At 37.0% G+C, this 27,621-nt stretch overlaps 1 protein-coding gene across 2 annotated transcripts; it reads left to right on the forward strand.

Moving 5' to 3' along the window:
• The first annotated feature begins 4,917 nt into the window (after nt 1–4,917).
• Nucleotides 4,918–27,543, forward strand: PSMC6 (proteasome 26S subunit, ATPase 6). 2 transcript variants are annotated; one of them, XM_003987641.5, is made up of 14 exons: nt 4,918–5,074; nt 6,311–6,390; nt 6,478–6,517; nt 6,769–6,821; nt 8,971–9,038; nt 9,267–9,381; nt 12,759–12,846; nt 14,651–14,712; nt 14,800–14,923; nt 15,515–15,576; nt 17,908–18,028; nt 18,159–18,239; nt 23,088–23,159; nt 26,746–27,543. In XM_003987641.5, exons 1-14 carry the CDS (start codon nt 4,948–4,950, stop codon nt 26,862–26,864), a joined length of 1,212 nt encoding a protein of 403 aa, XP_003987690.1. In that variant the 5' UTR covers nt 4,918–4,947; the 3' UTR covers nt 26,865–27,543. The 2 variants fall into 2 exon arrangements, with proteins under 2 accessions (XP_003987690.1, XP_044915855.1); XM_045059920.1 differs by lacking the exon at nt 6,311–6,390 and having other exon boundaries at nt 4,945–5,074.
• Nucleotides 27,544–27,621: the final 78 nt, after the last annotated feature.

The following is a 27,621-nucleotide window of genomic DNA, read 5'->3' on the forward strand; positions in this document are numbered from 1 at the left end:
GCCTCCAACATGACATAGCTCAAAACAAATAAGAAAATAGGAACTTTGAATGAAAAAAGGGAAGGAAGAAAAAACAAAAAGCTATAATCAATATCATCAAACATGCAAGAACAGGAGTCTATAAAAAGGAAATATTAGAGAGCAAGAAACAGATCTTGGAAACTATATGATAGCCAAAATAAAAAGTTTTGACAGAAACATTGAGGAAATCTCCTAAATAGCAATATAAAAAGACAAAGAGGTAGAAATAAATAAAAAGAGATGGAAAAAATAGAAGGTTAATTAAAGGAGAACAGAGTCTGATTAATAAGGGTACCAGTAAGGGAGAACATGAAAATGGAGAGGAAATCATCTTAGAGGTTATTCAAGAAAATAGCCAAAAATGAAGGATGGCTATCTAGATTGATAGGGACACTGAGTGCCCAGTTCACTGGATGAAAAATTCCCCTGACAGATAAAATTTTCAGACAGAAAAACAAAACACCCAATATCCTACAAAGAATTAAGAATCAGAAAGGCACTGATCAGAATCAGAAGCACTGGAAGTTCCAGGACAATGGAGCAAGGCCATTTAGCCAGCCAAGCTATTAATCAAGCCTGAGAATAGAATTAAGATATTGTTATGTATGAAGAATAATGTACATCTTTAAATCCTTTCTCAGAAAATTATGGGAGGATATGCTCCAACCAAAGGAGTAAACCAGAAATGAGGAGACATGGGTGTCCAGAAAGAGGAGATAGCACCCAAGACAGGACTTAAGAGAACTTCTGAGAAGACAGCCCTAGAACCCAGATTAGAGCGAGGAGGGAGGCCTCAGGAGGAGTGTCGCCATGTAAACTGGACGGACACCTGATGTGACTGACTTTATGGAAAACACTACTCAGAGGAAGTTAATAATTATATTGTAAAGTTGGGGAAAAGTGATTTAAAAAAAAAAAAAAGAAGAGCATCTAAAAAATGAGGCAGCTTTTTAGGGCACCTGGGTGGCTCAGCGGGTTAAGTGTCCAACTCTTGACTGGCTCAGGTCATGAGCCTCCAGGTTCATGAATTCGAGCACCATGTCAGGGTCTGTGCTGGTAGCATGGAGCTTGCTTGGGATTCTGTCTCTCTCTCTCTCTCTCTCTCTCTCTCTCTCTCTCTCTCTCTCTGCCCCTCCCCCACTCACTGTCTTTGCCTCTCTCAAAATAAATAAAAATAAACTTTAAAAAAATGAGGCAGCTTTTAAGTCCTGGAAGTTCAAATACCTTTACAATAAAACAAATGTAACTATTGTATATTGCTTGATTTATACAGCCCCACAATGAGACAAATATGGGATGTGATTTAACCAAACTTGTGTATATTATATGTATTGGAGGACAGATGTAGGGAAAGTAGGGATCTGAAGTGATATAAGGATGCTAAATCTTTATCTTCCTTATTAGCAAGTGAAAAGATAAATCCTAAAATTGATCTATCAAGAAATAGAGCATAAGCATATTATTTACAAAGAAAACATGGAAGAAACGTGTTGAAGGGTTGGGGAATGGGACCTAGGGGTAGAATAGGGTGGGACAATGGACTCCTCTTTCCCAATCTAAAATGTTGTAGTACTTTTTACTTTTTTAGTTTTTTTTTTTTAAATTTTAAGAGAGAGAGAGAGAGAGTATGCGTGCTTGAGCAAGCAGGGGAGGGGCAGAGGGAGAAAGAGAGAGGGAGAGAGAAGGAGAATCTTAAGCAGGTTTCACACTCAGCAAAGAGTCTGAGGTGGGGCTGGATCCCACGACCATGGGATCATGACCTGAGCAGAAAGCAAGAGTCAGACCCTCAACCAGGGTGCCACCCAGGCACCCCAAAGTGTTGTAGTACTTTTTTAAAAAGGTCTTTATGTATTACTTTATTAAAGAAGAGTATTTCCCAGAAGTCTAGGAATTCCAACTTCTATTCCTACTTCAACAACTTACTGCTTAGCCATAGATACATTTAATTACATGAATTCTCGTGGGCATTTAGGGAGAGATATTTGGGATGACAATTTTCCAAAAACTCAAGTGTTGTGGCTGATCTGCAAGCAAAAGTAGTTGCTACTTGCCTATCTGGTACTGTTTCCCAATTTCTCTCTAGAATAATCAGTTCCTGTCCTATTAGTTATCTGTCACTGTGTAACAGATTACCACAAAACTTAATAGCTTAAAACAAATGAATATTTATCGCCTCACAGTTTTTGTGGACTTTTGTGCAATTCAGGAGTAGTTGAACTGGGTTGTGTGACTCAGTCTCTCACTATGCTGCAATCAAGACTAGGGCTTCAGTTATCTGAAGGCTTCCCTAGGGCTGGAGGCTCTGCTTCCAAGAAGCTTCACTCATATTGCTGCTGGCAGGAAGCCTTAGTTTCTTGCTGGCTCTTCCTTGGCATGTGGGCCTTTCCATAGATCTGTTGATATGTCCTCATGGCATGACAGCTGGCTTCCCCCAGAGGGAGTAATCCAAGGGAGAGTAAGGAGGAAGCCCTAATACCTTTTATGACCTAGTCTCAGTAGTTGTATAACGTCACTTCCACTTCATTCGACTCTTCTAGAGCAAGTTGCTAGATCCAGGGAAGGGGAATTAGGCTCTACTTCTTGAAGTGGGCAATATTAAAGAATTTGTGTATGTATTTTAAAACCGTGGCACCCATCAATGACACATCATAGGTAAGTAGATTAGGAGATTATCCGTAATATTTTTTTGAAGATCTAAATCTATCTCATCACTGTTTGTTATGACATCATTTTAAGTGACCCCCCCCAAACTAAGATATGCCTAGTTTCCTAAAAACTCTTTTTCTCTACTGTATGGTATTTTTATTTTTATTTTTTATATTAAAAAATTTTTAATATTTATTTTTGAGAGAGAGAGACAGAGTGCAAGCAGGGGAAGGCAGAGAGAGAGGGAGATACAGAATCTGAGGTGGGCTCCAGGCTCCAAGCTATCAGCACAGAGCCTGATGAGGGGCTCAAACTCTCAAATCATGAGACCATGACTTGAGCTGAAGTCAGAAGCTTAACCGACCGAACCACCCAGACATCCCTCTACTGTATGATATTTTAAGGTCCTAGAGTACTGATGACTCTTCTTAGTCTTTTTGTATCTGCTTCTATTATAATATCTGATATATTCACACACCCATTCATTCAATAATTTATATATATAATCATCTTCTGGGTATACAATAATAAGCAAGAAATAGTCACAGTCCTTGTTTTTCTAGAGCTTATAAACTACTAGGTGGAAAAGACACTAAACATTTAAGCATGCTTATGAATGTAAAATTACAAGTTGAGGTACATTTTCTGACGAAGAGGGATATGGTCTTACGGGTGCATATAAAAAAGAAACAGGGCTGTTCTGAGCAGCCATGTGGAAAATAGACAGGAGGTTCATCTGAAGTTGGACTTTTGCCAGATGGGTGACAGAAAAAGAACAAGGGCCAGGGAGTTTAAAATATTGGTATGTTATGTGCTCATAAATATTATCGGATTGAACCAAACTGAGCTGTCTTTTTTTTTCTCTGTCTTATCCTCTCTTCTTTATTTCTTGTCAGAGGTGATATCTTTTAGTATCCACGGGCTAGTTTGACCAGAACACTTGCAGCTGAGCAGGAGAAGGGACTACCCGTGCTCAATCCATCTTCCTTGTTTATTATCTACTGCAATTTACAATTATATTTAGAAAAACAGAATATAATATTCATACAATAACCATAAGATTTTTTCCTAAGATATTTGAAGACATCTTTTACATGACTTTGGTAATTTAATTTGCATAAATTTGCACTTTATATGTATATGTAGAACATACCTATTTAAACTCAAATATCCAGGACCACTGTATTAGATGAGCTCAAATGGCATATATTTGGGGACTCTGACTGAGTCTGTTGAATATAACAATAAATTCTCCCCAGGAACAATGCTAGAAGAGGTGCAGCAATGGGGACCTGTTCTGCAAAAATTGAGGTCATTACTACCCTTAAAGTAATTAATTTAAAATCACTATTTAAAACACTATTGAGTGCTTACTGTGTGCCAGACATTGTGTTAATAGACACATATCTTATTTAATACTCATGATATCCTACGAGACAGGTACAGTTATTACGCTCATTTTACAGAGATTTTTAAAGATTAAGTAATTTGCCTGAAAGCACAGAAATCTGAGTTCTGTCAGACTTTAAAAGCTCCTGACTCAGCCTACTTCAGCGTCTTCATTTTGTGCTCCGTTTCTCTATAGCCCACCCTCTTCCGGTCTCACTGGCCTCCTTTCTGTTCCTAGAAATGAGCCAAGCTCTTTTTTTACCTGAAGATCTTTGCACTTGCTGTTTCCTCTCTCTGAAAGTTTCTTCTCCAGTTTGTTGCATGGCTGGCTCCTTATCTCAGATGTTCTTCTAAATTAGTTCTCCTCACCTTACTGTATAACATCGCCATGTTTTATTTCCATCATAGTATTTATTACACTCTGAAATTATTTTTTCAGATCTTATCCTTAGTACCTCATTCACTGAATGAATGAATAAAATAGCCTACTCCTTCTGTTCCTGGAGGAACCGTGTTACCACCAATAGGCTATCTGTGTTATCCTGATAGTCTATCCTGATACAGAGATTGCACACTGCCTACTTCACTGCCATCTCAGTGTATCACAAAGTCTTTGGTGGTTCCAGGAGAGCAGTGGTCTCACAATATTCTGGCCTCTCAAGGGACGAACAGACAACACCTTCCTGCTTTACCCAGCTCGACCTGCAGGGGACGGTGTCGCTGGAGGCCTCCTTCAGCGCACGCCGGCGCCCTAGGTGAACCGAGACGCAGAAGTGGGAGATATGGAGTAGAGAGGCGGGGCCAACCGGAAGGGGCGTGGTCGCCCACGAATACGCCCCCCTCCCGGAGGCTTTCCGCCCTCGCCCCGCCCCTTCCCCCGCCCGGGCGGCCATGGCCATTCCCGGCATCCCCTATGAGCGACGGCTTCTCATCATGGCGGACCCTAGAGATAAGGCGCTTCAGGACTACCGCAAGAAGCTGCTGGAGCACAAGGAGATCGACGGCCGTCTCAAGGAGTGTGAGTGCATCTTTCTTTCCATAAAATCCTATGCCTGGACCTGCATCTGTCTCTCACAAAGCAGAGGCCCTTGGCCGAGCCCGACAACCGAGCTCCAGGGATAGGAAGGCCTCGGTCCAGGGACAAGGCGCTTTGTCATCCGGCCCTGAGGTTGGGAGGTACAGCCTCTTGAACAGTAGAAATGGCCCACTCTGGTCCAGGTGACAGAGAGAACATCCCTATTTCTGAGATGGAAGTGGAAGAAGACTAGAGAAGGAGTGGGGAAGAAGTGGGCCAGGGATGTTTGCCAGGTTGGGGTGCAAGAAGGGGGGTGTAAATGAGTCCTGGGACCCAGAACGGAGGCTTGAGTCATGGAAGCTCAAGCAAGAAGTGAGACTCGAGGTGATGGCTTGTTATTGGGGTGGAAAGCCGGAGCGGAGCCCATCGGTGGGACATAATAACCCTCCTCGTCTTTCCTCGTATTTTGAGTTGTACTCCATCAGGCACACAAGTTTCCCTTGCCTCCTGAACTAAAAGGGCGCTTGCGTATTTTCGTAGTGCACTTTCACTGAAAAGCCAGATAGTTTGATTAAATGAAGAAAGACCATAACCATATAATTCTGTGGGTCACTGCAGCTGTTGACTTTATTTAGGGTGGAAAGCCATAGAGTATTAATCCGTGTAGGTGGCTGAAGAGATGAGGAAGGGTCTCTTTTATCATTTGGATTTGTAGTCGCAAATCCAAAAGTGTCGGTGTCAATATCTGTTAACAATGTAACAATGTTACGAATGTGCTTGAATAAGTATTGCCAATCAAGAAAATAAAAATATGGTGCTTTTAAACTGTAACATTTCGGGGAGCCTGGTTGGCTCAGTAGGTTAAGCCTCCAACTTGGTCTCAGGTCATGATCTCCTAGCTCGTGAGTTCGAGCCCCGCGTTGGCCTCTGTGCTGACACCTCAGAGCCTGGAGCCTGCTTTGGATTCTGTTTCTCCCTCTGTCTCTGCCCCTCCCCCCCGCTCACACTCTCTGTCTCTCAAAAATGAATAAAAATTAAAAAAAAAAAACTGTAAGATTTCATTTTGAAAAATGTCCTCTGCAAATGGAATTATTTCTTTTGTGGTTTCAGATAGTGAATATAAATTATATGTAAGGTGAAATAGACTGAAACAAACTTAAATAAATAAAGTAATACTTAGTGACTTAAACTCACTAAGATTATTGTTTAATTAAAAATGTTCAAATTATATTATTTCAGTAAGGGAACAATTAAAAGAACTTACCAAGCAGTATGAAAAGTCTGAAAATGATCTGAAGGCCCTACAAAGTGTTGGGCAGGTAGGTAATGGAGTTTGGGGTGTAGGGAGTGATGGTAATTTGTTTTTTTGTTACTGGCAAAAAGTAATGCTTTTTTTTCTTTCTCAGATTGTAGGTGAAGTACTTAAGCAACTAACTGAAGAAAAATGTAAGTGGATTGGACTGTTAATTAGTAAAGAAAAAAAGAGTGGACTCTCCTTTCTTCCACCATGAACTTTTGAAATGCTTATTATTTTAATGACAGTAATGAAGGGAGATGATATTCTTGCATAGACTTAAATTTTCTTTCAACTATTACCTTCTTGGAGGACAGGAATAAAACTCAACCTACCATCAATGTGGATGTATTTATTTTTTACTTTCTATTTTTCAATTTGTCCTTTCATTCTCTTCCTCTAGTCATTGTTAAAGCCACAAATGGACCACGATATGTTGTGGGTTGTCGTCGACAGGTAACATTTTACATTTGTATAGTGCTTTATAATTGATAAAAGTGCTTTTGTAAATATGTTATTTAATTCTTGAGGTAAGCAGGTCAGGCATTACGCCTGTAACTCCTAAAGGTGATTTGTCCAGATATAACTAACAAAACTTGATCTCAAACTATGGGCATTGACTCCTGGTATTCTCTACTTTCTACACTTATCACATTGTGTCAGTCAACTCTACATATTTAGAAATCTAAGAATTTTGGAACTGGGAAATATCTCAGGTCATTTTATTTTAATGTCTTTTTTGAAGAGACTTAGACCTTATCAGTTACTTATGTCTTATATTTAAACATTCGGAAATGTTACTCAAAGACTTTGCTGTAGCCTGAGTTGATTTGGTGATTTGGTATGCTTTCATTTAGATTAGAATAGGCAAATGGAAATAACTGCCAATTTCATTTTTAGAATACATGTTGGCATTCAAAAATGCCAACAAATGACTTTAAATAATTTAGTAGCCTCTGAGGCCAATTTATGTGCTATCCTATTCTTCAGGAAGGATCCTTAAAACATTCTTATAAATTCATTGAAAGAACTTTTTCTGAGTATTTGTCATATCAGGTTCATGTTTGAAAACATTGATACAACATGACTGTAGAGTAGACTATAACACAGGGACTAAATCTTATTCTAGCATTGTGCCTAGCATATAAATGGGAAGACATTTTCTAAATCAAAATATTAAATGTCTAGTCTGACAAAAGATTTTATGTCCCTTACAGGGCCTTCTGGATTCCAAGAGTTGGTATTTCTAAGATATTTCATGGTTGTATGAGGGCAAGAGTATTTGAAAACTGGGAAATCTTAGAAAAGCCTGAGTCTGTATTCTCTGTAGATATAAATGTTGAAATAGATTTACATTGATTTTTGTTCGGCTCTTTTTTTTAAGTATCTCACTTATTAGCAAATTTTTTTTTTTTTAAGATTTTATTTTTAAGTAATCTCCACCCCCAAGGTGGGGTTCCAACTTACAACCCTGAGAGCAGGAGTTGCATGCTCCACCCACTGAGCCAGCCAGGCGCCCCACTAGCAACTTTTTAAAGTTCAATCCATTATATTAAAACTAGTATTTTTGCCTATCTCCACTTCATTTTAATTGGCACTAAATCCTGAACTTAGAGTTCTTTGCAAAATCCTGTGAAAAGTAGTAATTTGTATTCTGAAATTGTATTGGCAAGTTGTTTTTTGAACTATCAAAAAGTAATTTTGGAAAGGTAACACCCTGAGTGTGAGGTGAATCTGTTGGATAGTCTCTATCTAATTCTAGCCAAATAAGTTACCCTGCCTAAGTATGCCAGTAAGTTGTTTAGTATGATTCAGCCTAATAGATAATTTATTTAGCATGGTATCTGGCATGTGGCAAAAGCATGAATGATGGTTCTGGGGTTTTTTGTTTTTGTTTTTAGCATTTTAATAAAAACCTCTAAAGGGGTACAAAATGAGTATATTTCTCCTATAGTCAAGTAACATGTTCTTCCCCAAAGCTGTAGTTTTTAAGATAAATCTAAAGGGCATATTACCATATATAAATATATCAGAGTAACACCGTATACCTTAAACTTATATAGTGTTATATGACAAATTTATTTAATAAAAAATAAAATAGATTTTAAAAGAAAAAAATAAAGGGCACACCTTTAAAGTGCTTCCCTTTCCTTACCCCAAAATATTCACCTACAGATTTCTATATAAGTGCTTTGGTACAAATGTACCTATAGATTTCTGTGTAAGTGCTTTGGTACAAATTGCCAAAGTCACTATATTATAGTGCCTGAATCAAAATAAACTACGAAAATAGCCTTTGGAAGTAAAATAAAAATATCCATTTTTTTCTTTAAAAGCAAGGCATTTTCCACCACAAACTTTGTATATTAGTGATTTCACATTTCACGCTGAGGTTGCATAAAGGGCATTATTTTTTTAAAGGAAGTAACTTTGAATTATTACTTTTACAAGCCCTTCTGTTGGCATGGTGTTTATAATCTAATATTAGTGTTCTCTCTGAAGACTGAAAGTGATTATGTGGCTTCTAAATATTGTGCTTTTTTTTTTTAGAGTAGTATTTTCCCTTTTAAGTGTTTACGTAACACTTTTTGTTTTATAAAATTAGCTTGACAAAAGTAAGCTGAAGCCAGGAACAAGAGTTGCTTTGGATATGACTACACTAACTATCATGAGGTAGGTTTCTTATTCTACCTTTTCCTTTCACAGAGAGAAGTTTTTATGCATAGTATATGCTTCTTGAGATCACTGAATATTTTGCCACTTTTTCCCTTTTACTAATTTCTAATTAAACACATTTTTATAAGATCATTTATAGATGCTTACATAAGCAAGTAATTTATACTCTGTAGGCTGAGAGAAAATACATCTTGTAAAAGAAAAATACACACCTTATCATTTTAGATATTTGCCAAGAGAGGTGGATCCACTGGTCTACAACATGTCTCATGAGGACCCTGGGAATGTTTCTTATTCTGAGATTGGAGGACTATCAGAACAGATTCGGGAATTGAGAGAGGTTGGTAGTGGACGCTTTGTTCTCTGAACTTATTAACAAATAGTACTGGTTTTATGATACCCAAAGGGAGAAAGAAAATGAAAGATTACTTTGTCCAAATAGTGGTTACTGAATATTATACATTTAATATTCTTGCTGAGAGAAAAATTGCACTGAATTTCTAGCTCTGAAAATTATAGATATTGTTGATTTGGAGATAATTTGGTGTTGGAAAAACTCTGCTCTTTTTGTGACCAAAAAAAAAAAAAAAGCTAATAATTGATATAAATCCAATGCCCATGCTATCTGTGGTTTTGATTATCCTAGGTTGCTGGGATCAGAGCATATATAGATAACGTGTGTAATACAGTTTTTCCCGTAACCTTACTAATATTAGCTTCCCATCCTTAAAGTCAGTTACCTGTACCTTAAATACATTTTTTTAAGATGTCAAAACAATTTTTTTAAAGTAATCTCCATACCCAAGGTGGGGCTTGAATTCAAAACGCTGAGACAAAGAGTCTCATGCTCCACAAACTGAGCCAGCCAGGCTTCCTGTACCTTAAACATGTTATTTTGATAAAGCTGTTTGCTGCCATTTAAGAAAAATATTGGCCTTAGGGTGACATAACCCTTTTAAGCTCTTCGGATCAAATCAGGATTGCCTTGCTTCATGGCACAGATGGCTTTTTTGTTTGTTTGTTTGTTTGTTTGTTTGTTTGTTTGTTTTGAGAGGGGAGGGACAGAGAAAGAGAAGAATCCCAAGCAGGCTCTGCTCTGTCAGCACAGAGCCTGATGCAGAGCTCGATCTCATGGACCTCGAGATCATGACCTGAGGCATCAAGAGTCGGACACTTAACTGACTGAGTCACTGAGGTGCCCCATAGATAACTTCTTAACAATTCTCTTTAAAATTTTTTTTAATGTTTATTTATTTTTGAGAGAGAGAGAGACAGAGAATAGGAGAGGGGCAGAGAGAGGGAGACACAGAATCTGAAGCAGGCTCCAGGCTCTGAGCTGTTAGCACAGAGCCTGATGGGGGCTTGAACCCATGAACTGTGAGATCATGACCTGAGCTGAAGTCAGATGCTTAACTGACTGAGCCACCCAGGCGCCCCTTAACAATTCTCTTTAAAAGCAAATTACATTGTCCCATTGGTTTCATCCTAATTTATGATGGCAATATGTAGGAATGAATGAGGATAGTTGGTATAGTTTACATCATCTGATTTAAGCCTTAAGCCAGTAGTTTTCAGATATCAGCATATTAAGTTTTCTGGAACTCTTATTAAAGATGCAGATTCCTAGGCCCTCTGCATGATATTGATGCAGTAGATTGGGGGTGGAACTCAAGAATTAGCATTTAAGCATTCCAGGTGACTATGAAAGCAAATTATTCTCCTCCTCCTCCTCCTCCTCCTCCTCCTCCTCCTCCTCCTCCTTCTTCTTCCTTATTTTTAAAAAAATGTTTATTTATTTTTGAGACAGTGAGAGAGACAGATCATGAGCAAGGGAGGGGCAGAGAGAGGGAGAGAGAGAATCTGAAGTAGGCTCCAGGCTCTGCGCTGTTACCACAGAGCCCGATGCAGGAGTTGAACCCATGAACCATGGGATCATGACCTGAGCTGAAGTCAGACACAACCAACTGAGCCACCCAGGCTCCCTGAATCCAAATTATTTTTGACCATACTTGAGGAAGCACTAGCCTAATTCTAAATAAAAGTCTATTCTTCTCACTTTGTGGTTAATGAAAGGGCAACAGGAAGAGCAAGTGCTTCATGGAACTATGAAATCTTGTCTTTGACAGTGATTTGCTACATCAGCCACAGGAGCAGAAAGAATGTCTCTCTCTCTGTCTCTCTCATACAAAAACATACACATACATAATCCACGCACATGTAGTACTTTTCCATCTGCAGACACTAAGAATATGGATTCTTACACTCTGCTTAGTCACACCTCATGAACACAACTATTCAGTAGAAGCTTATGTCTCAAGTTACTGGTACTATAAAGAGTTTAAGCTGGGCATCAAACCCTCAATTATTCTCCAGCTTTCTTTCCTTAAATCAGTCTTAGTAGGATATTGAGAGCAGACTATATGGTTCTTTTTTTAAAAAATTAATTTATTTACTTTTCTAATCTCTATACCTGTCATGGAGATTGAACTCATGACCCTGAGATCAAGAGTCACGTGCTGTCCCAACTGAGCCAGCTAGGCGGCCTTAATATATGGTTCCTTTAAGGCTGCTATGGCAAAATGACAACATATGAAAATTTTTTATGCCTTTTCCCCTAATGGCCGTTCTAACTTACTAAATTTCTTCATTTCGTAATTATTTTGTGTTGCATTCCCAAATGCAAAATAATATAGGTCTTTTTTGCTTACCTCATTTTTTTTGTAGTATGATTTTTCATTGAGGTGTGATTTACATTCAGTAAAATGCACAGTATTTTTTTGTGAAGTTTATTTATTTTGAGAGAGAGCAGCAGCATGCATGTGTGAGCAAGAGAGGGACAGGGAAGGAGGGAGAGAATCCCAGGCAGGCCCTGCGCTGTCAGCTGCAGAGCTTGATGCAGGGCTCTAACTCACGAACCGTGAAATCACGACCTGAGCTGAAACCAAAGTCGGACGTTTAACTGACTGAGCCACCCATGTGCCCCTGCAGATATTTTTAAAAGTTTATTTATTTATTTTGAGACAGAGCATGTGTACGCACGCACATGAGTTGGGGAGGGGCAGAGAGAGAAGCCTAAGCAGGCTGTGTGCAGACAGCTGGATCGAACTCACGAACTGTGAGAACATGACCTGACCCAAAATCAAGAGTTGGATGCTTACTGACCGAGCCACCCATGTGCCCCTAAAATGCACATACTTTTTAAGTATACAATTCAAATGTGTTTTGACAAATTATGTCTGTGTAACCATCTCTTTAGTTAAGTGTGTAGTTTGTTAAAATAACTACTAAGGGCTTTTAAATTGATTTTTACATAAAAATTTTTTCTTAAATCTACCTGAAGAAGAATCTCTAATACAAATATCTTTATAAGGGTGTCTGGGTGGTTCAGTTAATTAAGCATCTCACTCTTGATTTTGGCTCAGATCATGATCTCAGTTTGTGAGATCAAGTCTCAAATCAGGCTCTGCACTGACAGTGTGGAGCCTGCTTGGAATTCTCTCTACCTCTCTCTCTCTGCCCCTCCCACACATGCACATGTTCTCTCTCTCTCAAAATAAATAAATAAACTTAAAAAAATAGCTTTACATAGCATAGAATTCTAGATCTATTATGAATTACAATATGTACACCTAATTATGCTGATATTTTACTTGAAGTATTTTAAAGTTCATCAAAATCTTTACTGACTTTTTAAGAAACATGCAACTTCTTTTCTAGGTGATAGAATTACCTCTTACAAACCCAGAATTATTCCAGCGTGTGGGAATAATACCTCCAAAAGGCTGTTTGTTATATGGACCACCAGGTTAGTGTTGAATTATGTCTGACCTACTAATAAATGAATGAATGAAGGAATAAAAAAGTAAGGTGAAAATTTAATGTGGGCTATTACAACCTCCACTCTATTCATAGTGGGGAAGGTATAGGAGATGTGTGTCTGCTGTTCTCTCAGGTGTGCTTAGTCTTCTTGTGCCTCATAGGATATGCATCTTAACATGCTGTATGATTCTAGTGCATTGGTCCTATGTGGTTCACAGACCTCTGGCTGTTCCCGAGACACTTTCAAGGAGTCTGCAAGGTCAGACCTTACTTTGATAATACTAAGACATTAGTTGCCATTTTCACAGTGTTTACTTCTGTGATGATGATGCAAAAACAATGTGGATAAAATCACTCATGCCATAGCATGAATCAGTTAAGTCAGTGGCATGAAGTGGTACTAATAGTCATTGTGTTATTGACTGCTCACACTTGTAGTATGAAACAAAACAAAAATAGGAGTTTTACTTTAAAATGTCCTTATCGAAGCAGTAAAAATTATTTTTATTAAATCCTGATCTTTGAATAATGTTTTGTATCCTATGTGATGAAATGGAAAATCTGTGCAAAGCACTTTTGTTGCATAATGGATAGAGTAGTTATGTCTAGGAAAAGCACTTGTGCAGTTATGTGAGTTGCCAGCTGAATTAGCTGCTTCTAATGGAATATAATTAAAATATTTTTTTTTTTTACTGTTCATTTTTTTTTGAGAGACAGAACAAGCAGAAATGGGGGAGAGAGGGAGGGAGACAGAATCTGAAGCAGTCTCCAGGCTCTGAGCTGTCAGCACAGAGCCCGATGTAGGGCTCAAACTCATGAACCATGAGATCATGACCTGAGCCAAAGTCAGACGCTTAACTGAGCCACCCAGGAGCCCCTGGAATATAATTTTTTTTTAATGTTTATTTTTGTGTGAGAGAGGGAGAGAGTGAGAGCGGGGGAAGGGCAGAGATAGAGGGGGACAGAGGATATGAAGCAGACTTTACTCAGACAACAAAGAGCTTGATGCAGAATTTGAACTCATGTACCAAGATCATGACCCAAGCCGAAGTTGGCCGCTTAACTGACTGAGCCACCCAGGCACCCCTCATGGAATATTATTTTGTCTTTCAAACATGATTTACAGACATTTCTGTCATTGTCAGGCTGCTTATTGGTTATTCAGACTGGTTATTGCTTATCTGGCAAACAGTTTTTCAAAAATGAATTAAGTTAGCCTGTTATGTTAAAACAACTAACACTGTCTGTAACCAGTGATAAAAAGTTGAGCTTTCAACCAAAATTAGTTTTTGAAAACTTACATCTGACAACCTTCTAATGCTAATACTTAGGAGATGAGATGGGTGATATTCACAAATGTGATTTTTAAATAATTGTATATTAAAAAATGCCAACATGTAGAAGATTTTCATAACTCACTGAACCAATAGTTTCCAAATAAGCAATATTTGATGTTACAATATGCATAGGTAAAAGATCCATTCATTATGCAGGATAGACCAATGGATTATCAGGTAACATAAAAGGCTTCTATTGTAGTGCCTGTAAATAGGGGTTGAGATATTTTTGAATATAGGTATTCAGTATGCTTAGAATTACAAGAGATGTTTTGAATAAAATTTAAAATTTTAATATTGAGAGTAGAAGTGCTTTAGAATTTTAAATGGAAATTCTCTTTAGGATTTAGCATTCATTTTGCAAAATTTACTATCTGAAGGATAACATTCTTAAAAGGCTTTTGAGAATTTGTTTTGCTTTCCATCTATTTAGGACTTCTTTTGTCATTTTAGGTACAGGAAAAACACTTTTGGCAAGAGCTGTTGCTAGCCAGCTGGACTGCAATTTCTTAAAGGTAAAGGAAAGATTCTTTTTGTAGCTATTGAGATTAAATTTTATTTGAATTGTTTTATGTTTACCTTAATGTTTTTTCCTTAATCAGGTTGTATCTAGTTCTATTGTAGACAAGTACATTGGTGAAAGTGCTCGTTTGATCAGAGAAATGTTTAATTATGCCAGGGATCATCAACCATGCATCATTTTTATGGATGAAATAGATGCTATTGGTAAGAATAACACTTTTTAAAATTTATTTTAAACTTTTCTTGAAAGTGTTGGAAAATTTTTAAAAAATCTAAAGGAACTCCTCTTCCTGCCCCCACCAGCTTTACCTCTAATTGTAATTTGTATGAAGTAGCAAAATGAATTGACTCTTACTTTAAATTCTTTTTTAAAAAAAATTTTTTTTAATGTTTTTATTTATTTCTGAAGGATAGAGAGAGAGAGCATGAGCGGGAGAGGAGCAGAGAGAGAGGGAGACATAGAATTTGAAGCAGGCTCCAGGCTCTAAGCTGTCAGCACAAAGCCCAATGTGGGGCTCGAACTCACGAAGTATGAGATGATGACTTGAGCCGAAGTCGGATGCTTAACCGACTGAGCCACCCAGGCACTCCTAAAAAGAATTCTTAAAGAAGTTTAATTTTGACATTGACAAAATGAGACATGTCATACCAAAATCAATTCTAACTTTGTCAGTATGATTTTTACTATTTAATTCTTAATCTTCATGTTTTTAACTCCAGACATTATCATTCTTTTGTTAAATGATGATTGTAGAGGAAGAGAGTAATGCATGATTTTCCATATCATTATTTTAGGTGGTCGTCGGTTTTCTGAGGGTACTTCAGCTGATAGAGAGATTCAGAGAACTTTAATGGAGGTAATACTTGGTAACGGTTTAAAAAGAAGCCTGTATGTATGTATGAAAACATGGGTATTGGAAGGGCAAAATATGTACAATTGTTTAAATGAAGAACACACTTAAGTATGAAATTTGAAAATTTGATCTGGAATAAACACATTTCTCTACCACAATCTCTAGTAAGAAAATATCCACCAGAAAATAATAGGGGTATCTACAAAATTCCATTTGATGTACAGCTATATAATTCCATGTATTTTGAACAGACCAACTATTTAGATGTTTAAATTTTTTTTTAATGTTTATTTACTTTTGAGAGAGAGGACAGAGTGCGAGCTGGGGAGGGGCAGAGAGAGAGGGAGACACAGAATTCGAAGCAGGCTCCAGGCTCTAAGCTGTCAGCACAGAGCCCAATGTGGGGCTTGAACTCATGAACTGAGATCATGAAGTCGGGCGCTTAACCGGCTGAGCCCCCCAGGTGCCCCAACCATTCAGATACTTAAATTGTATATTGTTCTTCTGATAATTCACATTCTGTGAACACGATCTTGTGCTAGTTTTGTTAAGATGTCTTATGAGTAATGGACATATTAAAACTGGTGGCAATAAATGAGTTATGAATGAGGCTGCTCTAAAAATCACTAATACTTTCCTCTCTTGCTTTATTGCTGAGAATAAGAAGAAACTAAAATAGTTTTGATAATTGAAGAAGATGGATGATGGAATATTAGAACGTACATATAGCCTTTCCCCACTCCAAATTCTGTGAAAGCGATGGCAAGATCCCAAACACATTTTGCAACTTCTACAAAGACAAGCTAGGTAGCATAGGTAATACAGTGCCAAATTCTACCTCAGTAGGAGTATTTGAAAATTGCTTTTTGTAAATTATAATGATCTGCTTAGAATATATACAGTATTTTCAAGTTAGTAATAGATTCTCTTAGAAACCTTAAATTGAGGTATTTTTTTTTAATTTTTTTTTATAACATTTATTTATTTTTGAGGCAGAGAGAGACAGAGCATGAACGGGGGAGGGTCAGAGAGAGGGAGACACAGAATCTGAAACAGGCTCCAGGCTCTGAGCTGTCAGCACAGAGCCCGACGCGGGGCTTGAACTCACAGCCCTCACGGACCGTGAGATCATGACCTGAGCTGAAGTCGGCCGCTTAACCGACTGAGCCACCCAGGTGCCCTAAATTGAGGTATTTTAAGACAACACAGATGCTAGTCTTATTCAGGTAACTGATGTGTTGTTAGCTAACAGATATTTTGGAAAAGAAATAGGCATATTCTTAAGCTAGCTATATTTAAAAAAATTTTTCTTAATGTTTATTCATTTTTGAGACAGACAGAATGTGAGCAGAAGGGTAGAGAGAGGGAGACACAGAATTCAAAGCAAGCTCCAGCCTCTGAGCTATCAGCACAGAGCCCAATGTGGGGCTCAAACCCACAAACCACGAGATCATGACCTGAGCTGAAGTCGGATGCTTAACCAATTGAGCCACCCAGACGCCTCATGCTAGCTGTATTTTATTATTTAAAAAAAATTTTTTTTAAATGTATGTTTATTTTTGAGAGAGAGAGAGGGACAGAATGTGAGTGGAGGAGGGATAGAGAGAGGGAGACAGAATCCGAAGCAGGCTCCAGGCTCTTAGTTTTCACCACAGAGCCCAACATGGGGCTCGAACTCATGAGCTATGAGATCATGACCTGAGCCAAAGCCAGATGTTTAACCGACTGAGCCACCCAGGTGCCCCCATGCTAGCTGTATTTTAAAGAGTTTGTTGAATGCAGTTAGGCATTTCAATATTTATTCAAAAAACCTTTTAGGAATTGAAGTATGTTTAGTGTCTCAGTATTTCTATATATAATAGAATTATTTAAAAGCTAATAGATTTATTATCAGACTTACAGAAATGTCATTGTATCTGCTTATCTGAATGTAAATTTATGTTTGGCTAACTTAAGACACACATTAGATTTTATTAATAGTGTTTATTTTTAAAAGGAACTATGAAAACAATTTGAATATTGGAAATTAGATCCACATAATTTAGTTTTTTAACTCTTGACTAGGTGGAAGCCTTCAGATTTATTAAACCTTTTTGATAGCTGTAACAAGGTACATAATTAAATAGTCTGTCTTGGAACTATGAGGCTAGAAAACATGCTTTTATAAGAGAAAGAAAAGATACTCCATCAAATAGTCATTCTGAAGATTGCATACTATCTGTAGACAATATATTTTATGGTATTAGACACATAAAAGTTGTGTATGGTTTAGTTTTTAATGGTTGGGATGTTTTATAAAAGTCTGTCAATGATTTTTGTTTATAAATATATTAGTTACTCAATCAAATGGATGGATTTGATACTCTACATAGAGTTAAAATGATCATGGCTACAAACAGACCGGATACACTGGATCCTGCTTTGCTTCGTCCAGGAAGATTAGATAGAAAAATACGTGAGTTAAAGTTCTTTACCTGCTGTCTGTTCTCTTTGTCTATGCCCATTTCTTTTTCCACATCTCTTTCTCATTCCCTACTTTAAAAAACCTGACTGCAAAAGAATTTATTTTAATTTTTTATTTTCAGATATTGATTTACCAAATGAGCAAGCAAGATTAGATATATTGAAAATCCATGCAGGTCCCATTACAAAGCATGGTGAAATAGGTAAGGAAATAATCTATTTTATGTATATTTACATTATTGGATATTGCTGATAATCTACCAAATCTGGTCTTAAATTCAGCAAATGCCTTAAAAACAGCTAATATTTGTTGAGCATCAACTTTATGCTAGGAATTATTCTAAGTGCTGGGGATGTAACAGTGAACAAAACATGACAAATTCCTGCCATGTAGACATTCTTGTCAGGAAAGACAAAGTCAGTAAAATATTTGGTATATTAGACGGTGATATGTGCTATGGATAAATATAAAGCAAGAAAAGGGAAATAGATAATGTGAGGAGCCAGAATGAATATTTACATTTTTTAAAATGTATGTTTATTTATTTTTAATGTTTATTTATTTGAGAGAGAGAGAGAGACCGAGAGCAGCGTGAGCAGGGGAGGGGCAGTGAGAGAGGGAGAAAGAATCTGAAGTAGGCTTCAGGCTCTGATTTGTCAGCACAGAGCCTGATGCAGGGCTCAAAGTCACAAGCTGTGAAACGGTGACCTGAACTGAAGTCGAGCACTCAACTGACTGAGCCACCCAGGTAGCCCATAATGTATATTTATTTTTGAGAGAGTGCAAGTGGGGAAGGGGCAGAGTGGGGCTAGGGGGCGGGTACAGAGTCCGAAGCGGGCTCTGCGCTGAAGCAGACAGCCTGATATGGGGCTTGAACCCATGAACTATGAGATCATGACCTGAGCCAAAGTCAGACACTTAACCAACTGAGTTACCCATGCGCCCATGATTATATACATTTATTTATTTATTTTTAACTTTTAAAAAAATTTATTATTGAGGGAGAGACACAGAATGTGAGCAGGGGAGGGCAGAGAGAGGGGGAGACACAATTTGAAGCAGGCTCCAGGCTCTGAGCTATCAGCACAGAGCCCCATGCGGGTGTCGAACCCACAAACTATGAGATCATGACCTGAGCTGAAATCAGATGCTTAACTGACTGAGCCATCCAGGGGCCCCTATATACCTTTTTAAATGGAGGTGGAGAGGAGGAAGCAGAGGAAAGCCTAACCAAGAAAGTGATTTTCAACCAATGACCTAAAAAGGTGAAGGAACTAGGTATAGATATTTAAGGGAAAATCAAGCAGAGGGAACAGCAAGAGGAAGAACTTGAGGCAGGTATATGACTGGAACATTCCAGGAGTAGCAAAGAGGCCAGGGTGTCTGTGGCAGTGTAATCAGGATAGTAGTAGCAAGTGAAATCATAGAAATAATGGGAATCAAATTGCGTAGAGCCTTATTGAGGCCATTGTGTAGGAACTTTGGCTTTTATTTTATTTTTGTCATTGGAAGATTGTGAGCAGAGGAATGCTATGATCTTACGTTTGTTATTTTAACTTTGTAATGTAGAAAATTAGAAATACATAGAAGTGGAGATAAGAGTATAATGAACTTGTAACCCTGGGTACTCATCACCCACCCAGCTTTGATAATTAATAACTCTTGGCAAATCTTGTTTCATCTGTGATCTCTTCCACCTCTTCTTACCTTCCTTTTGGATTTTTAAAAAGCAAGTCTCAGGCATTATATCATATCATCTGTAAATATTTTATAATTGACTTATGTTAAATAAGATCATTCTGGTTGCACACAGAAGGGCAAAGACAGAAACAAGAGGATAAGTTAGGAAATTTGGATAATCCAGGCACAAGATGGTGGTGTGGTCTCAGGTGGTAGGAAAGTCTTACAATAATGAGATTCTGGACATATTTTGAAAATAGAAGTGACAGGGCTTGCTAATGAATCAGTTATGGGGTGTAAGGTAACGAGAAGAACCAGGAAGACTTAGGTTTTTGACTCATGCAACTGGAAAGATGGAGTTGTCATCGTTTAAAATGGGGGAGACTGGAAAGATTAGGTTTTAAAGGGAGAATAAAGAATTTGATTCTGAATATATTAAATCTGAGATACCAATTAGAGATGGAAATAAAGACGTTGCTTGGTAATTCTATATGCATGGATAGTTTATTGGGATGGTCTATTCTGGAGATATAATTGTGGATAATAACAGCATAAAATTTTTTTTGAAGTCTTGAGATGAGATTTCTAAGGAAGTAAATGTAGATAGAGAAGATGTTCAAAAACTTAGCTGAGGGGTGCCTGGGTGGCTCAGTTGGTTGAGTGTTTGGCTTTTGCTCAGGTCATGATCTCACGGTTTGTGAGTTCAAGCACCACATCAGGTTGGCTGCTGTCTGCAGAGTCTGCTTCGGATCCTCTATCCCCTTCTCTCTGCCCCTCCCCTGCTCATGCTCTCTCTCTCTCAAAAATAAAGAAACATTAAAAAAAAAAAAAAAACTGAGCTAATTCCAATTTTAAGAAACTGAGATGAAGACCATCAAAGGAGACTGAGAAGGTATAGTCATAGAGGGAAGTTAAACCAGGAGCTGGTGATGTCTTGGAAGATAAATGAAGAAATTGATACAAGGAGGGAGTAATTCCCTGTTAAATGCTGACAGTGAGTCAGATAAAAAGAGTTCTGAGAATGGATCTTTGGATTTACTATGTGGAGGTAATTGGTGACCTTATCAAAGCAATTTGTTTGGAGTGGTGAGAGAGAGAGAGCCTACCTCAAATGAGTTTCAAGGAGGTTGTACAGAGAGGCATTGTTTTTAGACATTTGTTTCAAGGAATTCTGCAGCAAAGAGAGAAGAGAAGAAATGTAGCTGTAGTGGAAATGGAGGTGAATGAAAATTTGGGAGAGTTTATTTAAGATGGAAGAATTTACAGCACTTTTTTAGTGCTTAATGCAAATAATCTAGGAGAGAGAGAGAGAGAAATTGATAATGCACTTTCCTTGAAGAGAGGTTGGCCTTGTCTGTGAGCGTAGACTAGTCATTTGTGAGGATAGGAGGGAAGGCAGAATAAATAGATACTGATGATGGCAGTATCTGAAATATGGCAGAAACTTATAAAATTTTTCTTCTGAATGCATTTATTTTCTCAGTGAAACAGGAAGCAAGTTCAGAGTGAAGATGGGGAAGTATTGCTAGACATTTGAGGACAGAGAAAAAGTTAAAAAGTAGTTAGCTACAATAGTGAGAGAGTGGACTCTAGGATGGAGGTCAGCAAACCATTGATGTGGGCCAAATTCTATCTGATGCCTCTTTTTGTAAATAAAGTTTTATTGTAACACAACCACTCCCAATTGTTTATATATTGTCTATGACTGGTTTTCCACTGCGTTAGCAGAAATGCATAATTTTGACAGAGACCATATGGCCTGCAAAGCCTAAAATATTTACTTTCTGGCCCATTACAGAAATTTGCTGACCCCTGGACTAGGGGATTCTAGTATAATCTATATAAACCAGGCAGCTTTATAGACCCTTAGAAGTTAATGGTCCAGAAATAGTTACAAATAGTTGATTATTGCCTCTCACCAACTTTCTCATTGCTTAAGTAAATACAGTTTTGAGCTAGAAAGACTGAGCTTAACTAGGGATGCCAATTTATAGGTTTCTTCAATACTGAGCTCTTGCTAGGTGCCAGATACTATGCTAACCTTGGGAATCCCTGCTCTCAGGAAGGTTATATGAACTTGAACCTGAGGGAAAATTAATTAATGAGTATCTATCTAATCTCAAAAAGAGACTGACCTACTCTAGATTGCCTAGCAAAGGGTGTCTCATCAGAATTACATTGTAGTAGCTCATGCTATCTCTTATTTCTGTCCTTATTCTATATCAAGTCCACAACTGTTGTTCCAAACCAACAGCTCTTCATTTCAAGTCTGTCATGTGGTTAAGAAGATCACTTAACCATTACTATTACCATAGATCTGATACCTCACCACTTGGAGCTTGCACAGACACCAGAAAAGCTAGCCATTTAAAATGGTTATATAAAAATATATGAGGGGCGCCTGGGTGGCTCACTTGGTTAGGCATCTGATTTCAGCTCAGGTCATGATCTCGTGGTTTATGGGTTCAAGCCCCACGTCAGGCTCTGTGCTGACAGCTGAGAGCCTGGAGCCTGCTTCGGATTCTGTGTCTCCTTCTCTCTCTGCCCCTCCCCTGCTTGTGCTTTGTGTCTCTCTCTCTCTCTCTCTCTCTCTCTCTCTCTCTCTCTCTCTCTCTCTCTCTCAAAAATAAATAAACATTAAAAAATGTTTTTTAAATATGATAAAAATGTGAAAATTATTTCTGATATTTGTTTCTGGTATATTTTATATTAATGTGACTAAATTCCATTGTGGTTACAGTTGATTTTGATATCTTAGGTTTATTCAAATTAAAGATTTGGTTATAGTTTTTTTTTAATTTTATGTTAATTTTTATTATTTATTTTTTGAGAAAGAGAGAGAGATAGAGCAAGCAGGGGAGGGGCAGAGAGAGAGGGAGACACAGAATCCAAAGCAAGCTCCAAGTTCTGAGCTGTCAGCACAGAGCCCAGTGTGGGGCTCTGACTCACGAACCATGAGATCATGATCTGGGTCAGAGTCAGACACTTAACTGACTGAGCCACCCAGGTGCCCTGGTTGCAGTTTTTATAAGATTCCTGGCTTGACAGATATCTTAAGTTCACATGTGATAATTGTTTCATTGCATAGAAACAGGTTAAGATGCTTTCAGATCTTGATGCTATTTCTTGGTTTTAAAATGTCAAAAGCATGTTTATTTCTGCTTGGTGCTGGTTTACTTCATAGAAGTATAAGTTTTGGCAGTTAATATTGTGGAGGACTTGTTAAATATTTTGGAGGAATGTCAACAGAGATGATGCCTAGCTGGTCAAATTCAAAGCAAGGTCTGCAGTTAAATTTTCTATATAGCCATAAATCAAGAAAAAGGCTAAATTTTTTTAAAACTAATTTCCAGCATTTTTTCCTAAACAGATTATGAAGCAATTGTGAAGCTTTCAGATGGCTTTAATGGAGCAGACCTGAGAAATGTTTGTACTGAAGCAGGTATGTGTTTAAAGTACAGTTTTTATTATTGATGTTGATTTATTTAATTTGCTAAAAATGTGTTTGGATTTGTCCAAAAGAAGAGCCTGGGCTTTGCGAGGATTTAGGTACTTGTTTTTTTGCGGGGGGTGAGGGAGGGGGAACTGATTCCAGGAAGCAGGAGAGAACAGGAAAGTGCAATGGAAAGAGGGAAAGCTATTGTAAGGGTGCATCATTGACGAAGCTGCTATAGACAGGTGGGATTTGATTTGATGACATCTCAGACAAACATACAGAATGGCTGATCTATGGGAGACTGGAGCATGTATTTACCAGCTGTCATCCCCCACTGGATGATAATTTACCCTTGGGGATGTTAACTCCTTTATACTTCTAGATGCCTTAGACCAGAATGTGGAAAGACTTGCATATGATAGCATACTGGCCCCCTGAAGTAAGTCTGAGACTATACAGAAGTGTCTGCCACAACTGTGGCTGAAATTAGACTGTGCTAGCACCAGAAGTATTTGCTGCAAAGTGGATAACTTGTTTTCCTATACTAGTCTTAGCAATAAGCGTTGTAAGATTGATTTATGAATTCTGTGATCATGCAACTTGTGTAAAATGTAATAGTTTTTTTAATACAGATTTCTCTATGGATTGTGTGATCCTGTTTTTAAAAATTTTATTTCTGGTACCAGGTGGCATTAAAACCATACATAGAGCCATTTAGTCTTTGTCCTCCACACAGAATCTTAAAATTAAAAAAAATTAATTTTTACCCTAGTTTTTATAGTTACTGACTTTAGTAGGTTGCAGGTGAACAGTTTTTTGTTTTTTTTTTTAAGTATTACAATATGTCATTTTCTCTTGTTTTCATATCACCTTTAGCATTTCTTATAAATTTAACAGTTTAAAGAGGCTGCTCAGATATGGCTTCTCCATAGCAGTATCTTAATGGGTATATGGTGACTCAGTACCTGGATCAGAAATCTGCAGGTTTAGAAACTCAGTACAGATCAGAGTAAATCATGCTCACAAAGACCTCCTAATAAACAAAACACATTAAGTGGTAAACTTGGATGTAGCTTGAACTACTTAGAATAATTTATGACAGTGTCTTTCCAAAATCTACACTGGACCAAATTATTAGAATATTGCTTTGATGAAATTGGAATCTAAACAAAAGCAATGTCATAATCCTAAAGGTTCATGCCATCAAATTATATTTGTTTTTTGCTTTTTTTTTTTTTTCAGTTTTGTCAACAAATAATTGACATATATCACTGCATAAGTTTAGGTTGTACAGCATGATGGTTTGGTTTACATATATTATGCAATGATTTCCACAATAAGTTCAGCTAACATTTATCTTCTCATATAGATTCAGTTAGAAAAAAGGAAAAATATTTTCTCCTGTGATAAGAACTCTTAGGATTTACTCTCTTAACTTTCTTATATATCATATAGCAATGTTAGCTATAGTCCTTATGTCGTACATTACATCCTCAGTACTTATCTTACAACTAGAAATTTGTATACTTCACATATTGTAAAAACATTTTAGGCTGGGGTGCCTGGCTGACTGAGTTGGTAGAACATGTGATTGTTGACTTCAGGGTGGTAAGTTCAAGCCCCATGTTGGGCGTAGAGCTTACTTAAAACAAAACAAAACAAAAAATGATTTTAGCTATTTCCAGTAAAGAGCTATAACTTTGGTATAGATTACAATTTTAGCTTTTTAAATGGCCTGGGGTGTTCATATTTGGAGACACTAAAATTCTTTGGTTTTCTTATTATCAGACTTTAAGCCTTTTTTGTTAACATCTTTCTGCAATGTAAAATAAACTTGATTCAGTTATAGTTGTCTTTTCCATTCACATCCTGAGATTAGCCTTTTTGGATTGGAATGTAACTCAGGCTCAGCCATTCACTAAATAATGGTTTGGAAACAGTCATATGCACAAAGTTTGGAAAAATAAGTAACCTTCAAAACAGGTTTTATTTTATTATTTTATTTTATTTTGTTTTGTTTATTTTTATTTATATTTTATTTTTATTTTATTTCATTTTAAAGTTTATTTATTTATTTTGAGAGACACAGAGAGAGCTGGGGAGGGCAGAGAGGGGGAAGGGAGGGAGAGAGAGAATCCCAAACAGCCTTCGCACTGTCAGCACAGAGCCCAAGCCCAATGCAGGGGTCAATCCCATGAACCGTGAGATCATAACCTGAGCCAAAATCAAGAGTCGGACACTTAGCCAACTGAGCCACCCAGGCACCTCCAAAACAGGTTTTAAAAAACTTCAATATTAAAAACTAGAAATTTCCATTCACCTCATTTCTGAGTACAACATAGAATGGCTATTTCCAAGACTAGGTAGGTAGAAATCTTGGAAGATAGAAAATAACCCTTGAAATCTTCTATTGCACTCATTTTACATAAATGAAAATGTAAGCAGATCTTCAATGAAAATATTAGTACATAGTGATAACTTACCAGCTTTAGCTTATCATGAAATTGGGATTGTCTCAAAATCTTGGACCCATATCCATGTCAAGTAGTATTTGACAAGTAACTTATCATTAACTTGGAAAAGTTGAATTGTGATACTTGAGTGTGAAATTCATATAAAATATCAATTTGTACATAAAAAAGGTAAATTTTAATTATGTGATTATTGTCACTGATTTTTGATAAAGCCCAGTGTTGACTTTGTTTAATTCCTATTCTTTAAGCTTTTGATTATTAAGAAGGAAAGGCTATCAAAATTACTGAAGGTGTTTTGTGTTTTCCCACATTATACATGTGTTCCCTCCTTCCAGGCAATTGTTGTCTGTAGAGTTAAGAAACCACTGCTTAAGATGTGTATGTTTTATTGATAGTAGGGCTTTATTTTGCTTTTTCGGAATGTCATTAGATACAGGGACTGTGTGAGTTAGATTTTAAATATCCAGATAGTTTTCTCATTGTTGTCTCGCTTTTGGTTTGGAAAATAATACTCAATATAGCTAAGCAAATTAATTGAACAATGATGGTTGTTTTTAATAAATTAGAACTATTGGCTCAGAAGTAGTAAATCTATGGGCAACTGGCTGGCTCAGTCAATGGAGTGTGTGACTCGATCTTGGGGTCATGAGTTCAAGCCCCATAATGAGGTAGTGTTTACTTCCAAAATAAATCTAGGCTCCTTCACATTTACTCCACAGAATTAAATTACTTAATTTTCCTAAAAAAATTTTTTTTATTGTTTTTTATTGAGATAACAATTGTCAAATAATATTAGTTTCAGATGTACAACATAATTATTTGATATATTGTAAATGATCACTACAATAAATCTAGTTAATATCACCACATATAGTAAACAAGGTATTTTTTTCTTTGATGAGAACTTTTAAGATCTACTCTCAGCAATTTCAAATATAGACTACAGTATTATTAAGTATAGTCACCATGCTGTATATTGCATCCTCAGGATTTATTTTATCCTTAGAAGTTTGTGCCTTTTGACTACCTTCACCGATTTCGCCCACTCCCTCTCAGTTTTCTTACAATAAATTATTTACATGTTATATATAGCAGTCATGTTGTTCTGTTCTCCACAGGTATGTTTGCAATTCGTGCTGATCATGATTTTGTAGTACAGGAAGACTTCATGAAAGCAGTCAGAAAAGTGGCTGATTCTAAGAAGCTAGAGTCTAAATTGGACTACAAACCTGTGTAATTTACTGGAAGGTTTTTGATGACTGCATGACAGATCCTGGCTTAATGTAAAAATAAAGTTAAGGAAAATAATGTATGTATTGGCAATGATCTCATTAAAAGCATATGAATAAAAATATGTATGGATAACACTGTAAAAATTAGTAATTGAGTAATTCTACTTTTAAGATTGGTACAGAAGAAATTTGTATGTTTGTTAATATTGCATTTATTGAAGCAAAAGTTATGAGTATGTTGAAGCTTTTCGTATTTGCTGTGTGACCATTTTGTAAAACATTGAAAGTAGTTTGAAATCGTAGTATGAGAGCATTTCTTATGACTTATTTTATATCATTTGTTTTCCTCATCCTAAAAAGTTGAATAAAATCTGTTTTAGTTCTCCTACATATATTTTTGTCTTTTTAAAGATTACATTTATGATGGTCCTTTTAGTAAATTATTTAATAATCAAAATGAATTCTATTTAGATTACAGGCTTTTGAATTTTAAAACCGTACACACACTCAGTGTTCCTAACAGCGTCTTGTTATATAAAGCGTAGATGTGTATATCTATATTGATAATGGAAGGTCTTTATTCACTCTTCACCTATGATTAGACTGTATGATAGCTAATTGAAACAGTACATGCATGTCCATAACCATTTTTTAGATTGATTAAAAGTAATATTTGCTAACAAATGTGACTTGGTTTTCTTGATTTATGTGAGATGATAGTTCCCTTTTCAGAATATTAAGGTGTGGACCCTCTTCCCAGAA

This window comes from Felis catus, chromosome B3 (genome assembly GCF_018350175.1).
Source record: "Felis catus isolate Fca126 chromosome B3, F.catus_Fca126_mat1.0, whole genome shotgun sequence".
NCBI classification, from domain to species: domain Eukaryota; kingdom Metazoa; phylum Chordata; class Mammalia; order Carnivora; family Felidae; genus Felis; species Felis catus.